This window comes from Phodopus roborovskii, unplaced genomic scaffold (assembly GCF_943737965.1).
Source record: "Phodopus roborovskii unplaced genomic scaffold, PHOROB, whole genome shotgun sequence".
In the NCBI taxonomy this organism is placed as follows: Eukaryota; Metazoa; Chordata; class Mammalia; order Rodentia; family Cricetidae; genus Phodopus; species Phodopus roborovskii.
The window spans coordinates 14,683,746-14,700,526 of record NW_026126585.1 but is presented as its reverse complement, the minus strand read 5'-3'; the positions used below and the strand labels follow the sequence as shown (position 1 = coordinate 14,700,526).

The following is a 16,781-nucleotide window of genomic DNA, read 5'->3' as shown; positions in this document are numbered from 1 at the left end:
CCCTTTTCCCCAGAGACGTGGACTAGAACTACTTCTTACTGTTTGTAGCCTCAGAGATGAATCCCCCCAACCCTAGAAGAGCCATTTCCCAGGCCTTCTGCCTGACTAGATTAGCTCCATGAATTCAGACTCAATGAATAGGTATATCTTGGAGCGGCATGGTGGTTTATGGGTGTTTTGAGATAGTTTGCCTTAGTTGCTCAGGCTGGCTCTCTGACTTGTCATCCTCCTGCTTCAGCTTCTTGTGCACAGCAGGGATTCCAGGGGTCGGCAGTGCCCCCCTTCCTTCCCCATCTTGGGTCATTTTGGATTTACATTAAAAATATGTTCAAAGCGCAACAAGTAAATTGTTCATGATTACACAGCAATGCATTTTTAATGAAATCCACGAGGGGGGAATAAAACCTGTAAAACGCACAGGAATGTTAAGGAAATCGTTACCATTGCCTGACACCTGATGAACAGCCTCGGTAACCCCAGCACCGCCCCAGCACCCCACAAATCCCAGGGTCCATGTAGGCAGATTTTTACCAGTCATCCGTTTCTTTCAAAATAGACCTCCTCTGCAAATCCCCCGATGACCTATCTTCTAGATTCGAACTATATAGATGTTGCTCGGATTACCCAGTCGCTTTTCTTTTGCCCTCCCCGGCCCCTTTGCCTGGCCCCGGTTGAGAACTAGGATTTCCCGGTGCTCTCTCCCTGACCGCCAGCACGCAGTCCCGGCCAACCAGGTCCCTTCGCTCTGCCGCCGCTGGGCATCCTCCCCTTTAAGGCCCGCCCCTCCCCCACGGCCACGCCTCCCCGAGCCCCACCCTCGATCCTCCCCTTTAAGGACCAGCCCAGGACGCAGAGCAGCCTGTGACGCGGCCGCCGCCCCCGGGCTGCGACTTCTCGGCGCGGCGATTCCCCCCGGGCCGGGCCCCGCCGTCCCGCGTTCCCCGGAGCGCTCGTCTCCGGGGGGGAGGGAGCAGGGCTGGTGGGCGCCCGCGGCGCGCAGCGGGACCCACGGGGCCCCGCGACCCGCCGAGCCTGGAGCCGGGCCGGGGCGGGGCAGCCGGCTCCAGCCCGGAGCAAACTTCGCCGCCGGGCGGGGCGTGGCGGGGACCCGGGCCCGAGCCGGAGGAGGGGGCGGCCGCGGCCCCCGCCTCTGCGCGCGAGTCCCCGGGCACCATGCTGTCCGGCTCTCCCGGCCAGACTCCGCCGGCGCCCTTCCCCAGCCCGCCGCCTCCCGCCCCGGCGCAGCAGCAGCAGCCGCCGCCGCCGCCGCCGCCGCCGTTCCCCCAGTTCCACGTCAAGTCGGGCCTGCAGATCCGAAAGAACGCCATCACCGACGACTACAAGGTCACCAGCCAGGTGCTGGGCCTGGGCATCAATGGGAAGGTGCTGCGGATCTTCGACAAGAGAACGCAGCAAAAATTCGCCCTGAAGGTGAGTCTGCGCCGCCGTGGGACACGCTGGGACCCGGGGCAGCTTCCGGGCACCCCGCGAGGGGCCGGGGCCGGGGCCGGGGCCCGGGGGGGGGGATTCAACGGGATCCAGCCAGTGGCCACGCTTGGGTCCCGGACGGCCTCTGCTCGCTTCACCCGGCGCCGAGGACACGGTGGCCCCATCCTCTCCTCCCTCCCTCCTTCCTTTCTGCGGGCACAAAAGGCCCTTTACTCATTGAGCTGGTTGGTCGCTGGGTTTGGAGAAGTTCGCTCTCCGAGGTTTACTTAACCCTGCGCCTTATTTGGGAGCCGGAAAGTGACTTCGCTCTCCCTGGCCTCGCGAGGCCGGCGCGCAGTGGTGGGGCGCGTCGGCGCGGCGCTGGAGACTGGGGACCCCGCCTCCGTGCCCCGCGATTGTCTGGAACCGCCAGCGCCTGGCCTGCGCTGCCTCCCCCGCCAGGCTGCGCCGTGCGGTTTCCGTTGCTCCGTGCACCCCTAGGAGACCTCATCTGTAAGCCAGGCTCGGCCCAGTGCCGGGTCTGCAAGCCTGCTTTGGTCCTGGTAGCCGGCGACTTAAGGCAGGAAACCCTCTTCTTGTGTTTGGGAAGCACACGCTTCTCTCTTGGTCGATCTGTTTGTTTCGGTGTCTTTGTGTCTCCTTTTCTTTGGTAGTGGAGAATGGGGATTTCAAAAGGTCCCAGTGTCAGTCTGTCATTCGGGGTCACTACGAAGTTTTCTTCTCTCAAGGGTTTCAAGTTACACCACATCCCTAAAGGTCACTTGTCAGGATTCTGTCCCCTGGGGTGTCTCAATGATTGGAGGAGCGAACTACTTCCTGTGTTATATTTTTCTCTTCCCCTTCAGCCCACACAGCTTGCTTTGTTTCAGTTATTACATACTACACACGAGTTATGGGTGAGATTGTTGTCATATACTGTCAACTGGACTAAAACCGGGGTACTTTGTAGGGGACAAATAAGTCTGGTAGTTTCTTTGATAATGTTTTTGCTATTTTCATCAGACTTTTTTTTTTTTAAACTATAATCTCTTGCTGCAGGATCTCGGTTGTTGCTTGGTGTTGAACGTAGGGGAGGGACTGACTTTTTAATCCCTGCCTGGGATACTGGAATATTTGTACTTTTCACGTCCCTTCCCATTCGTTATGTAGTAGCTAAGTGAGGAAAGGACTTGATTGGGCTGATGTGGCTCTGACTTTGGGGACCGGAGGTGAGTGCACAGTTTGGCCACAGCTAACTGTATTGTTGAGGAAGTGACAGATGTTCTTTCCCAGAAAGATTTCTCCCTCCTCTGAGATGCCATCTGCCTTTACTGATCAGCAGGCTGGGGGACTCAGGCTGTTTATTCTCCTGGATAGTTGGAACACAATAAAAAGACTTCACAGCAAACACCCTTCTGCTTACACATACACACACACACACACACACACACACACACACACACACACACACACACGATCCTAGGCTGTCACTCCAGATCTCTGTATAATTAAGCGAAGGGAAGTTTGTGCATATTTCTTTTTTCTCCTTTGAATAGTTTTGAAAGGAAAAACCCTAGCAGCACGTTAAACAATCCTCGTGCTTACCCTTCTCTAGCCAGAAGTGGGTGAAGATTGAAGTCGGAGTCTGTTTTGACAAGCTGCCTGCTCCTAGATCTCAGAAGCTGACTCAACTGTTAAATTGCAGATTTCTCATACATCTATGTGTTAAGATTTAATAATAGAGGAAGGAATGAGAGCCAAGATGTTTGGAGAATGGCAGCAGAGCAGTCAACAGCACTTTCCTATCCAAATATTGGCTAAGTCATGATCACAGCCCTGGGGAATCTGGTTAAAAGAGATCCCGTTTCAGTGACACACAGCAGAGACTTCTACAGTTTATACTTTAAAAACTTTAGGTGCTGAATAGTGAAACAGTGTCAGAACAAGGATCCCTTTTATGGGACAGCAAGGGGAGAGCATGTAGTGGAACAGGCTGTGTTGGTGACCCTTTGGATTGGTAAGATGAGACCTGTGCTCTGTAGAGTGTACTGAGCCCATGACAAAGGACTCAGCATTAGTGTGGCCAAGCAGCCTGGCTCTCATGGGGGTTTTGGAGAAGGCTGCTGTCTTATAGCTCTGAGGTATGATAGGGAATGAAGGCTGCTCGTATTTTCTGCCCTTTGTTCTAGTAAATAAAATCAGAGCTTTAAGAAGGATCCAGAGAGTTAGGAGGAGCATTTGCTGCTCTTACAGAGAACTGTAACTCCAGTTCCAGGGATTCAGACACCCTGTCTGTCTTCTGTGTTCATGTTTATATGTTTGCTGCGCGCGCGCGCACACACACACACACACACACACACACACACGTGAAACACCCATACACACGAAGTAAAAATAAATAAATAAAGGACCCAACTGGTCCTGCTGCTTTTCTTTATCCTCTTTCGGAAGCTGATGTTTAGATGCCTTTGGTGGGTGCTGTCACCTTGCTTCATCACCCCTCCTTGCTAGTCTCTGAGTCATGCATACACTTCCAGTAGGTTAGAAGCCAGTTGAGAGGGCATCCCCATCCAACACATTCATTTTATAGATGAGTAAACCAAGGCCCGGAATGATGGCATGGCTTGCCGAAGGCAAGTGGTGACTCTTGCCATTCACTTGATGGAGGCAGGAACTGAACTCAGTTCTGTTTGCTAGTCCCAGGCCTCTCCCTACTGGTAACTGTAGAGGTATTGACAGGCATGCAGCTGGTTGCTGTTTCAGAGTGCCTTGAGCCTGACCTGTTGGCCCATTCGTTGGCTGGAGGACACTGGTGGGCGCATGTCACCTTCCAGCTGCAATGCAATTACTAAAGTTGGAGAGGCAGCTTCTAAACCATCGCAGCAGCTCTATGAGTTTTGGATAATGAGCTCCCCCCCCCCCCCAATTAAGGAGTTTGTGGTAGAGATGCTGTTTATTATTCTTTGGAGATTCAGTTATTTCTTTGGTGGGGAAACGGAGCCTCAATCCATTTGTGTATGAGTTGGCTGTTCCCCATGGGTCCCTTGGCTGGTTTCGGCTTACACTGTATCATGGTGACGCTTAGGTATTAGCTGAACAAATTTAATTAAAGCCTGCACTATTGTCCCACTCTGCTGTTCATTGCTGATTAGGTGAAGCGTGCTATTGCTTTACAAAGTAGGGAATGTTGTCATAACTTATCTCTGTTTATCTTTCCACTGCGTGGACCAGAGGAAACAAGGTACTCCAATTCTTCCCTTCCGCTCCCCAGCGGGCCTCTCTCATTAGGTCATTTAATTGTCACCGTGATGTAGCTGCTTTTGGTATCATGACGAGGAGATTAGAACCTCTCAGGGTTGGCCTGGACGTTGGTGAAGGGCAGCGCCAGCACTTTCTCCCGCCCTGCCCCCCCTCTGCAGGCAATGTCCTCATTCTGTGTCCTCACTGGAGAGATGACTGATAGTGTGGCTGCCAGGGGCCAGTATCTCAGTTTGACGTTTGCTGGATGGAAACATGAGGTGAGGACAGTCTCATGATCGTGCCGTCCAGTTTGATCCCAGGTAGCTGACAGTTTATGGAACATTTACCATGTGTTTGTCAGGGTAGAGGATAGTGGCGTTAGTGCCCTGTAAAATTATTGGGGGGGGGTCAAGAAATCTATCTGGAGAATGCAAGATTAACAGATGTCATCTCGGGCAGCACTGTCAAATACGGTAGTCACTATTTGTATATGGCTGTTCATGTTAAACGTAGCCAACGTGAAGGCATCAAAACTAAATGAAAAATGCAGCTTGGCAGCCACAGTTTGAATGCCAAGAAGATCTATCTCTGCCGTCCTTGCAGAGAAGTCTCCTGGACTCTGCTGTCCTGGGGGCTAAATCGTGTGAGCAGGAGTGGAGGGTCCTGAAAGAGGGGCATCTGAGGATTGATGATGCCAGGGGAAGCTGTGACTGTGGCAGGGGCCTTGCTGGGCCTCTGAGGAATGAGTGGGCCCTGCCAGCTACAGCCGAGGGTAAGAGCAGGAAACCAAATAGGTCAGGGGCAGTGGGACCAGGAGATCCCAGCTGCACTTAGCCATCCTCGGGGCAAACCGGCTTTAAAGTGGGTTTTCTTTTTGGGGGTGGGGCTTGTCGATGTTATAAAGAAAGGCTAGGCATTGAAGTTGGGGTGGACTTTCGGACGAAAGGATAAAATTTCTGCCTTCAGAGGAAGACTCCAGGCATGTCATCCTGGTATGGATGTGACCTCTCGGTTCTGACACAGGACCCTGGGCATCTCTGACTCAGGATTAGAAGTGCGTTAGGTTAATTCATGGCCCTTTCTCATTTGTGAATTCTGGACTTTCACAGAATTTGAAAACTCTCAAGTTAAAATATGGTCCACAACCATAAGCTGGAGAGATGGCTTAGTAGTTAAGTGCACTGTCTACTTCTCCAGAGGGACCTGGGTTCAATTCCCAGCACCCACGTGGCAGTTCACTGCTGTCTGTAACTCCAGCTCCAGAGAGTTCTGCCACCTTCACATACATACATATGCAGGCAAAACATGTATGCACATAAAGCAAAATTAAATATTAAAAAATGTGGCTGGGTAGCTAAAAGGAGAGGATAGGAGAAATTGTTATAGTGCCTCAGGGCCACATACTGGTGGGTGTCTGGGATCTGTGGTTGGAAAGACAACTGAGTTGGGGTGTTATCAGTGGAGCAGATCTGAGAATTTGGAAGCAGGTACCAGATCCAGGGTCTGGAGGCAGAGTCAAGCTCCTGTTACCTGTAGGAACAGAGATGTGAGGGGTCTGTGTCACAGGGCATGTCGGCTAAGGTGCAGGTGTCGTGAGCACCTAGGGCTGAGTAGGCTCTCCCTGGTTGTTTTTTTTTTTTTTTTTTTTTTTTTTGGCACAGCAGCCCACAACTAGCCAGCCTCCTCTGTGCTTCATACTCCCTGAAGGGTCATGTTAAGGTCTCATCCTCCCCCTCCCCCCATGCCCTTTGTATGGTTCTGTGCCTTGGGTGGAGGGGAGTGGGCAGGGCGGAGTTATTCGTAGGGCCTGCAGCTCCTCTGGGTAGTTGAGTGATAGTGGACTCTCCTTGGTCATCTTTGGAAGGGTCATCGAGGAAGGGTCTGTGCTGCCGCAGAAAAGCTCGGTGGTATGTGCCAGTGTCGCGATTGCTTGTGGGCAACCGAGCCATATTCAGTGGAACCTGCTCTTGGTGTGTGTTCCTTAGACTGTTTGGTTGCCAGCAGGTAGTGGTGCTGGTACCGAAGACCCTGCCATCCTCAAACTCAGGTCCCCGGTCTCCTCACAGGTAGCTTTTCACGTAGCCCCCCCCCTGTAAGTGGGGGCCCTGGTAAGCCAAGAGGGCCAGGCCAGAAGCGCTAGACAGGATGGGTGCTAGTCAGACTGTCTTTTCTGATCATTAGGACTGCTACCTGTTAGGGTCTTTAAGTCTGACAGCTTACAAATACACAAACAAACAGAGGCGAGCCTGTTCCCAGAGGTTATATGCTAGACAAGAAAGTGAAAAAGCAAACAAAGAAACAAAACTGGATAGTAACGGCAACAGAAAACCAACCCTAAACTCTCGGATACTGTAGGTTTTATGCCTTACTCATTGTGTGACTTTGAGTAGGTCGTTCAGCTTCTGGTGTCCAGCTGCCTACACCTGAGAGTTGGCCTCTAGCCATCACTAGGCAAATGCTGGTAGTGTGCGATGGTAGGAGAGGCCATGCAGGAGGCTAGAGGCGAAGGGCAAGAGAGACCCTTGCTGACCAACTCTGTGTTCAATGGCCAGCAGTACCTGAGCCGGTGTGGATGCCCATTTGATGGGTGTAATGTGTCCAGCCAACTGACAATCTTTACTGACAGCTGCTCTCACCCATGAGAAAGCTTAGAAAGTATTTCAGCTCACTGCTCAAGCAGAGCGGATGGGCTTCGTCTGCTCTCGCCTTGGAATTAGAAGAATCTTAGTGAGTGGCAGTACAAGGTAGAGATGGGGGCTTCCTTGTTTGCCTCCCCCAGACTCTTTGCCAGTGAAGTCAAAGGGCATTGGAGGCCACTGTGATTGGCTGTGAAGGCTGTGCCCTACATTGGGGCATCTAGTATGGCTGAATTGTAGCCACAATATTAGTGCTAGCTAGCCGTTGCCTTGGCGTGAGGCTTCATTCACTGGAAGGAGTGCCTTTTAATCCTTCCAGTGGCAGTTATGGGCCAGGGGTTCCCAGACTCACTGAGGATGTTGGGATTCCTGTGAGGGTCTGCTGACCCTCAGAGAGGGCTTCGGTTCAAGGAAGCCGGTGGCGGGAGCACATCTGGAGGAGATTGCCTTTCCTGTCTGTGCTAGGTAAGAGCGGTGGTTCAGCATGCATGGTGGGACCTTCCTTGTGTGCTAGGCTGGCTGATTTTCCTTGGAGGAGGAGTACTCATGAGGTTGGGCTTTGCCCTGTTCTTGGAGACTTTATTCTGTGGTCTAGTAAACATCTCCACATGCCAGCTGGGAGTCGGTGGAGCCTAGGACGTAGCCTCAAGGTCACCCTCTGTTTGTAAGGGATGTTCTCCTTGAGGTTGAGAAAAGCTGCATGTTTATCCCACTGGGAACCTGAGCTCTGCAGAAGGCTCATAGGAAAGGGCGTCTCACTCTTGAGCCCTGTCTTCAGGCGTCTCCAGTTGAACTCATGTGGAGGCCAGAGTGGTGACTGCGGATGGACGGCAGCTCTGTGGCCATCCCTGTACGGGGCTTCTGCCTGAGCAGACAGGAGGGAGCGGTGGTGTTGATGCCTTCCTTGTTGTTTAGCTCCAACGTGAGTCTCCCTCTGACTCTGAAGCAAAGGTGGCAGCACATCTTTTGTCCCAGGGAACCCAGAGGAGTCTTACGGGCTACGCTCGCACAGACGCCTGCTTCGTTTCTCCTCACCCTTCCTGCCCTTTGCGGCAGGCGATTGAGTGGATCCCTTCACTGGCATTGTCATTATCCATGCTATTAGGAACATCCCAGACCATACTGGCCTTTTACAGCCTGGGCCCAGGGCCCATACGTAGGCCCTCTCTGTCCCAGTGTCCAAAAATAAACTCGCCACCGCTGCGCTTGTCACCGCCAGGCCCTGGTGTCTGTCTCGGGTCGTCTTGCCACGCACTACATTGCTTATCTCGTTTTTTCCGCCAGTGTCCCCCTCCTATGCCCCTTTACCTCCCACCCTGAGCTTGGTGGGCAGGGCGGGCCAAATCACTGTGCCAAGTGATGAGCCCTGGCTGTGGCTTCTCCAGGCATCTCCATTCACTTGGAAGAGCTGTCCTACTCCCTCCCCAGGCAGGAGAGGGCCAGGCGGAGGAAGGTGGGCAGGCTTTTGATGGGTAGGCCTTCTGCTGTGCTAGTGTCTGGCTCTGCCGCTTCTTGGCTCTTGCCAGCGGGTATGACTCTGTCCCCAGTGCCTGCCCTGGCCTGGGACTGAGTGTGCCTGCCTCTCTGTCCTCTTGTCCTATCCCTGAGTTACACTCCCCACCCCTCAGTGTGGGCTTCATGTCACTACATCCTGAAGTATGACCTCATTATATTGACTTCCAGGAGCAACTGGGCCCAGCTTTCTGAGTGCCTCCTTGCTGAGTTGGGCCTCCTAGCTCAGACACCTAGGAAGGGACAGAGAACAGAAGGCCGTTTACCCTCTCACTGCAGTGGCAAGGGCATCGGTGTGTCCATCGGAGGTGATCCTCTCTAACTTCTGGGGCTACTGTGGGGCAGGACGAGGAAGCTGTCTTTGCTGGAGACGGGGCACAGGATAGCTCTTTCATGTCTGTCTGGGTGTTCCAGTCCCTGGACAGGTGTTATACAAATCATGGCTCAGGTCCATGTTCTTCTACGTCTGTTTCTTGGAATGAAGGTGTATTTGGTCGGGGAGGGGGTCAGGCAGGGGTATATGGGATGAGTGATTTGAGCCGAGAGGTAGGACTTGGGAAGTCCTCTGCCTCCATGGAGTTAACTACCTGGACCAGGTTTCATTGACTGTCACCTCCCCCCCCCCCCATTTCTTCTACAGGGAACAATTTATCAACCATGGCTCATTGGCCTCTAGATGGGAGGAGTTGGATATCGTTGCTAAGAGTTTATTTTTAACTGTGACAGAGGGGCCCCTGTCCTCAGAATAGCATGCCTTCTCACTTTCCCATGGAAGCCTTCTTCCTTGGCCTCTAGTTCTTAGGAGAGAGCTGGTAGGCTTCTGAAGGGTAGGCTCTGCAGGAGCTGGGGAGGGACCACACTAAAGGAGGAGCCTGCCCATTGCTTGCCATGCTTGGCTTCTGTGGAGCTCAGAGTGTGCTGTGGGGGAGTGGAGGATAGCCAGGGCCATGAGTGGGCAGAACTCAGAGCATCCTAGTAGTGTGGGCAGACTGGTGGAGCCCACTCATGCCCTGGTGTTGGAGAGGCTAGGCTGTCACTACTGGCATCTTGGCCACGGGCAGGCCAAAGGCCACAGTGAGGGAGCATACCGAATCATAACATTTTTGTTAATGCTTCTTCCTGTGCAAACTTTGTGGTGCCCTCTTCTCAGACTACCAGGCTTACGAGCATCCTGAGCTGGTCAGGGATGCTCAGCGTCTTCATCCCCCATCTCCTCTCCTTCCTCTGTGCTGTTAGGGGTGGCAGCAGCGCTCTCCTGGATTTCACACTCCCCTGACATCATAGACTTGGTTACCATGGCTCAGGTTCTTGGGAAGAAAATGAGGTGGAGTTGAGGCACAGTTAGAAGAGGAAGCGATAGAGAGATGATGGAGAGTGTGGGGAGCGGCAACTCAGGCAGTCAGCCATGGAGTGGAGGTCCTTCCCTTCAGCTCTGGGGACCCGTTTGTCTGAAGCCCAGCTCTGACCTCGTAGCGACCCCGTTTGGCCTCTTGTGCCTCCCAGGTCTGGTTGGGACCCCCTCCCCCATGTTGGAATGTTTACGTGTTTTGTCGCCCCCCCCCATTCCCATCCCTTGGCATCCATCTCTCTGTCTTCTTTGTCCCCCTCTTTCCCATTCTAACTACACCAGCTCTTTCTGTCTGCACACAGTTCTTTCCTGAAGTCTTTTAGGTCCAATGAGTCTTGAAGCTGAGGTGCAGCTCAGCAGCAGAGTGTGTGCTTAGCATGTATGCCAAGGGCTTGGGTTCAGTCCCTAGAATTCTTTCTTGTCCCCCCCCCCCCAGAAAGGAAGTAGGGAAAAAATGTACCTGTCAAACTGAAGAAATCCTTCCCTGCCCCCGTTAGTTCACCTCTCAAGTGCATTTCTCCATGTGCAAGATTTTTGGTTCAATATTAGACTAGATGGCCAATTCCTTGGAAACCTATGCCTCTCCTCCACCCTGTATCATCTCTTTCCTTTTTAAAAATTTTGTAAGATGCATGATTTGTGTGTGTGTGTGTGTGTGTGTGTGTGTGTGTGTGTGTGTGTATGTATGTGAGTGTGTGTGTATGTGAGTGAGTGTGTGTGTATGTGAGTGTGTGTGTGTGTGTGAGTGTGTGTGTATGTGAGTGTGTGTGTATGTGAGTGAGTGTGTGTGTGTGTATGTGAGTGTGTGTGTGTGTGTGTGTGTGTGTGTGTGTGTTTGGCGGGTCTCTCCACCTTGTGTTTCCTTGGGTTGAACTCAGATCTCCAGGTTTGTCAGCAAACATCTTTCCCCACAGACCCCTTCACCAACCATGCCCTCTTGGTCAGTACTGGATGCATGGTAACATCCAGTTCAACAGTGCTGGCTGGGATCTGGGGTTTAGTTAGGGCATAGCAAAGTCCTTCCCTGTCAGGGTTTGACCCTGCCCTGCCTCTGGCAGCTGCTCCAGAGGAGTCTTCTGGGCATTTTTCCTCCATCCACTCAGATCTTCTGACTCGATTCACTGTGTGTTTTTCTGTTAATGGAATCCTTTGTCTTGACATGAGAATTACAAGAATTAAAGCTTCTCCCTCTCCTGTCCCCGCTCTAGGCCCCCACTTTACTCTCTCCCACTCCTGTCCCCGCTCTAGGCCCCCCCCCCCCACTTCCTCTCTGCTAAGGAGACCCTCCTGCCATGCATGTGAAGTGTGGCAATTGTCCTCCAGTTCTTGGCTAGCTCTAGACCCACATAGATGCAGGCTGGCGTTCCTGTCTGCTGGCCTTGTGCCTGTGTGTTGCAAGACCGACCAGTGTTGAGCGTCAGATTGCCGGGTCTGAGGTCAGAGCTCCCAGTCCCATGGGGCCACTTATCTCCCATGTCCAGAGCTTGCATAGGAAAGAGAACCCGAGCAACCCGGTTTCCAGCCCTACCACTGAGGCCCTGAGCAAGCCCTAAGCCATGCGTGATTTCTCTCAGCTTCTCTGTAAATCAGAAGGGTCAGACCTGATTAGCAAGACTTGTGCAGAGAGGCTTTCCTTCCGTTTTCCCTTGCGGGGACGATGAGTCGATGCTGGGAAAGAAGCAGTCACCTGGGTCTGGGGAAGAGCTGTACCGGAGCCGACCTCCTCCTCCACCGGCTTTTTATTTTTATTTTATTTTTCCTTGTAGGCCAGTGTGGGCCAGTACCCCTCTTGGCTGCAGTATTTTTATTCACTCACCCAGTGTTTGTAAATGTTTGTTCTTCCCACACCGTGCCTCCTGTCTTCCCTGCTGACTGGCCTTCAGGGTGCCCAGATGGCTGGATTAGCCTGGAATGGGAAGTAGTAGCCATCATCCCCTGGAGTTCACACCCCCTTGGTGTCTCTGCCGGGTGCAATGAGAGGAAGGCAGAGGCTTGAGTGCTTATTTATTCTTGTTGTTTTAGCAATGCCGGCTAGACCCTGCATTTCTAAGCAGGGTTTGCCCTAGGGTACCTTGTGTCCCCATCCCCCAGATCCAGAATGACTTGCTACGCCAAGGAAATTAATTAGGTTTGGTAAGATGGCTCACTGGGGACCCAGCTGCCAAGCTTGACCCGAGTTCAATCTCAGGACCCACATGTGTGTTGTGGCATGTGTGTCTTATCCCCACCTCCATAAGATGTAAGTAATAAAATTAGCAGTGCCAAGAATGACTTTCGTAGAGCCACGTGCTGGTTTGATTCATACAGCGCCCTTCTGACATCCAGACCTCTGTTGGATGCTCAGCTGCCTCCCCCCCCCCGGTGTCTTGGATTAATAACAAGTGCTTATGACACAGGTGTGATGGATGCAGCTTGTGCTGAGTACCCTTGTTAGTCACTGCAGCGGTACTGCAAAGTTTGTTTTCTACAGAAGAGGAAACATGTTCAGAGCAGTTATTTCATTAGCAGTCACTGAACACCGAGTGCTAAGCATTATTTTAGGTTCTGGGGACATACCAGCTTGTAAAACAGACACAACCCATTGTCATCTGCAGAGGGCTTATGTCCCTGTAGGGAAAGACAACACGGTAATTAAATGATGCAGTTGTCAGTCTCCTGTGGTGTGTCCCCTGCCCCGTCTCTCTCTCTCTGTGGTTTTAGTTTTCCTTGGCATGTTAGGAGTGGTAACTTATGGATGGGGGAACCTCAGACACACGTGGTGGAGGAGGTATTTCAGGCCGAAGGAGTGGTCGAGGCTAGAAGCTGTAGATGATGAAGATGCCTGACTTTTTTCCTTTTCTTTTTTGGGACAGGGTTTCACCATATAGCTCCAGCCGACTTTTCATCATTTCTAGCTCCTGGCCTTGGCTGTTTCTTCTGCCTGATACACCCTCCTCTCCGAGGGTGGGATACCCTACTGGGCTCAGAATGCCTGCCCATAAAGCCTGGTGTTTTTGTAGTTCACCGTACTACTGTCTCAAAGTAGTTCTTCGATGGTCCCATTACAATTCAGAACATAGGTGACTAGCAACTAATGTTTTCTTTTAAATATTTATGAAATGCTTTTTTATACAAATTGCTACAATGGTAAGGATAGTTAGTAGGCCTTGTCTTCAGGAACTTACAGGCTTTTTTTTTTTTTGGTTATTGTTTTTTCGGGACAACATTTCTCTGTGTAGCCGTGGCCATCCTGGAGCTCGCTCTGTAGACCAGGCTGCCCTTGAACTCACAGAGATCCGCCTGCTTCTGCCTCCGAGTGCTGGGTCTGAAGGCGTGCGCCACACCCGGCTGGAGTTTTACGGCTTTATACAGTGTGTGGAATGAATGAAAACAGGCTTGGCTCCTCCAGTCTGCACTCCCATCTAGACCCTCCTCTGGTCTGACACTCAGCTTTGTCAGCGGACAGGCTCCCGGCGGGCGCCGAGGAGGGGCCACAGGTGGCCCGGAGGGCACACAGAGAGAGACGCGTGGCTGGGCAGGTGGAGGTGGGGCTCTGCCTGGTGCGCACACCTGGGACAGTTTGTGGAGGGCACAGGCAAAACCAGCCAGCAGCTGGTCTGTGGGTGGGACTGAAGGCAGCTCCGGTTTGTTTGACCAAGGAGAAGAGCCGTCTGTTCACTGACTGTTCTGAAGAGCTGGAGAGGAGTAGAAGCCAGTGAGGAATGTGGGGCTGAAGTCGGAGCAGTGATTTTTCTCCTCCCCAGCCTCGGAGGACTCCACACTGTTAACTGTGTTTAGCACTTAGGTAGAGGCAGACAGCTGTGCCCAGCCCTGGTCACCTCAGCTTCTGGCTTCCTGTGGAGGAGAGGGCAGGGCTGGGCTGAGAAAGGAAGGTCTGTCGTTAATGCAGTTGAGAAAGTGAAGCAAGGGGTTAGGTCTCCTTTTTTTTTTTCCTTCCTAAGCATGTGCTGTGACAAAGGAAGTTGCAACATTTTTTTTCTTCTTTTTATAGAGTGGGGGGGGGGGGACCCATCTTCCAGTAAACTTCAAAAAAAAAAAAAAAACTGTAGTCGTGGATGCTTATTGTCTGCCTACCCCCCCCCCCCCCAGCTCCCCATCCTTTCTTTATGTAGTTTCTTTTAGGATTTTGTTTCCTCTCTGTACTTTCTGTCCTTCTCCAGGAGGCTGTCCTTGGAGCAGGCTAGCTGTGTCTCTAGAGAGGGAAGTAGCCCTCTTGGACGGAGGATCTTGAGAAGGTGCCTGTCTGTGGTTCTCCGTCCACCCGTCTCTTCTGCGGCCGCACACTTGGAAGGTTGCTGGTGCTCCTTGGATGTTGAGGGCTCTTTGAATAGAACAAGTGGGTCCGGATGCCTCCCCAGCCCTCTCCCTGCCCCCTGGGTCTGTGTTCATGATGTGTTGCATACGGTTGAAGCAGCTTTTGTTTCTCAACTCAGATGACCGTCCTCTTTGTAGGTTTGGACTGTACATTTAGGCACAAGCAAGGGGTGAGAGGCAGAGACCAAAACTTGAACACTCACTCGTGTTAAGGTGGAGTTTTGGTCATGGTTGGTTTTGGCCTCTTGGCTGAATGCCGCTGGGCAGGAATCCAGTTGTATTTGGAAATGTAGAGATGATATATTTTCATGATGAAAACTCTGAGGTTTGGGAAAGTCATGGAACTTAACTGACTTCCTGTATTTCTTTGGTCAGATTGATTTTCTTTGTCTTGGCTTTCTGTACTTCAACATAGCCCACAAATTCCAGTACATCCCAGCTTTGAGATTCCAGCTTTAGTCCTCTAGGGATGTTGTGGTCATCCTTGGGAAGAAGAGCTTCTTGCTGGTAGGATGCTGGATTGCCCAGGGCTGGTGTCAGTTGCCTGTGCTAATAAAGCTCTCTGGGGTGAGAGTCTTTGTTCAGGTTCTTTGTTCCCTGTCAGTACTTAGGTCCTAGAAACACAAAGCTCCCACGGGTGCTGTTTTCTTTGGAGTTAATGGCTCTGTCTTGAGGCTGGAGAGGAGTAGGAGGAATGGGGTCAGGGTTTTTACCCCTGGATTCCATAGTTGAGAATATAAGCCCTGTTCTAAGAAACGTCGCTGGCCAATGTGAGAACAGCGCTCACGTTCTCGCATGTGGTTATTTAAATTGAAATTGAGTAAGCCCTACACATCTCTAGTGCCCGGTAGTCGGCTGGTGGCCACTGTGTTGTGAGGCACACGTAGAGGACTTTATGTCGTCACAGAACATTTTCTAAATAGAGATAAGACTGGTCTACATCTATCTAGACTTGGAGGGGGCTTGTGAAAGGGCAGCTAGAAGTCAGTAACCTAAAAAAATATCTTTTCAACGCATTCAGTTTGTCTGTTTCAGGCAGCATCCCGTTGTAGAGATGCTCACGTGTAGCCTGTGGGGCCCCTAACCCAAACTGACCATCGGAGTCAGGTGTGGGTAGCATGTGAACGAGTAGCTTTCTGGGCAATTGTCCTGTGTTTTATGGAGCCCTAGACTGTAGTGGAAGTACTCAGAAGTGTGTATCCTTTTAAAAAACAGTTAAAAATCTAAACATTTCATTCTAGCATTTTCTCTTTTTAACTTTAGTTAGTGTTTTCCACGGTGCACACATCAGAGGGTATCCTCATGGAATCGGTTCCCTTATTCCGTCATCTTGGTGTGGCTTACTGGGACCATCAGGCTTGCACAGCGAGTCGAGTGCCTTTCTGTGCTGAGCCATCTTACCAGCTGTTATTATAGCATTTTTGTACAAGTGTGTCATGGTATATTGTTTGACATAATCCCCCCTCCTGACCAGGAATGTGTATTTTTAGTATACTCCTAAGTCAGAATTGCCCGAGTCTGGCACCCTTACCCATCTGTCTAGCCTATTTTTAAACGCTTTAGTGATGGGAACTTTATTCTTCCTCAAGGAACACGTTACTTGTGTTCATTGGGTAAAACCCTTTGGTTGGTGCACCTTATCTTCTTCAGACCGTGGAGAAACTGGTCTCCATGCTTTGTGTTTAGTCTCGGCAGACAGTCATGCATGCTGTAGTGTGGGCCCGGCCAGGCAGGGGCCCTGGGGAGATGCAGAGAAGCAGTACCATCCTCAGGAGCCTTTGGCTGTTAGGCCTGGTTCAGGGGCTGAGCAGAAGAAGTCTGGATCCCTGGGAGGATGCCCTGGAATGGCTACAGGTACCTTTTGCCCTGATGTGTCTGCCCTGCTGCCCTCAAGGATGCCCATCTGCTCCCTTCAGACACCTAGAGGGACTCAGCCATCCGTATGACTAGTGTTTAGAGATCGTCAGTACACCCCCTACCTCCAAGCATGTATCCCCAAATGTAAGCAAGCAAGTTGGTTTTGTCTGTTCACCCCCTTTTCCTGGGCATTTATTCCCTTCTTTCTCCCGGCTGCATATGTAGATGACCCTTTATTTTCTCTTGACATCCCCCCATATGCTCATCCCTGTGTATCCTTGGCTGGGTTTGTTCATCTCTGAGACCCATAGAAGAGCTTACCTGCCCACATTCTACCACTCCAGGCAAAACCAGCTGTAAGATGTACCAATGACAGTTGATCCCTGCCTGCATGGACGCACACACCCTAATAAGTTACCTCCACCTCCTTGGCTAGCTCAGCTCCA

The 16,781-nt window shown here is 51.7% G+C and overlaps 1 protein-coding gene across 1 annotated transcript in view; it reads left to right on the top strand.

Annotated features, from left to right (window-relative positions):
* The first annotated feature begins 853 nt into the window (after nucleotides 1-853).
* Mapkapk2 (MAPK activated protein kinase 2) overlaps nucleotides 854-16,781 on the top strand; it is a 42,051-nt gene continuing 26,123 nt past the window's right edge. Inside the window, exon 1 of the mRNA XM_051203968.1 lies at nucleotides 854-1,431. Coding sequence (XP_051059925.1) covers nucleotides 1,174-1,431 — 258 coding nt within the window. The 5' untranslated portion in view covers nucleotides 854-1,173. The remainder of the gene's footprint in view (nucleotides 1,432-16,781) is intronic.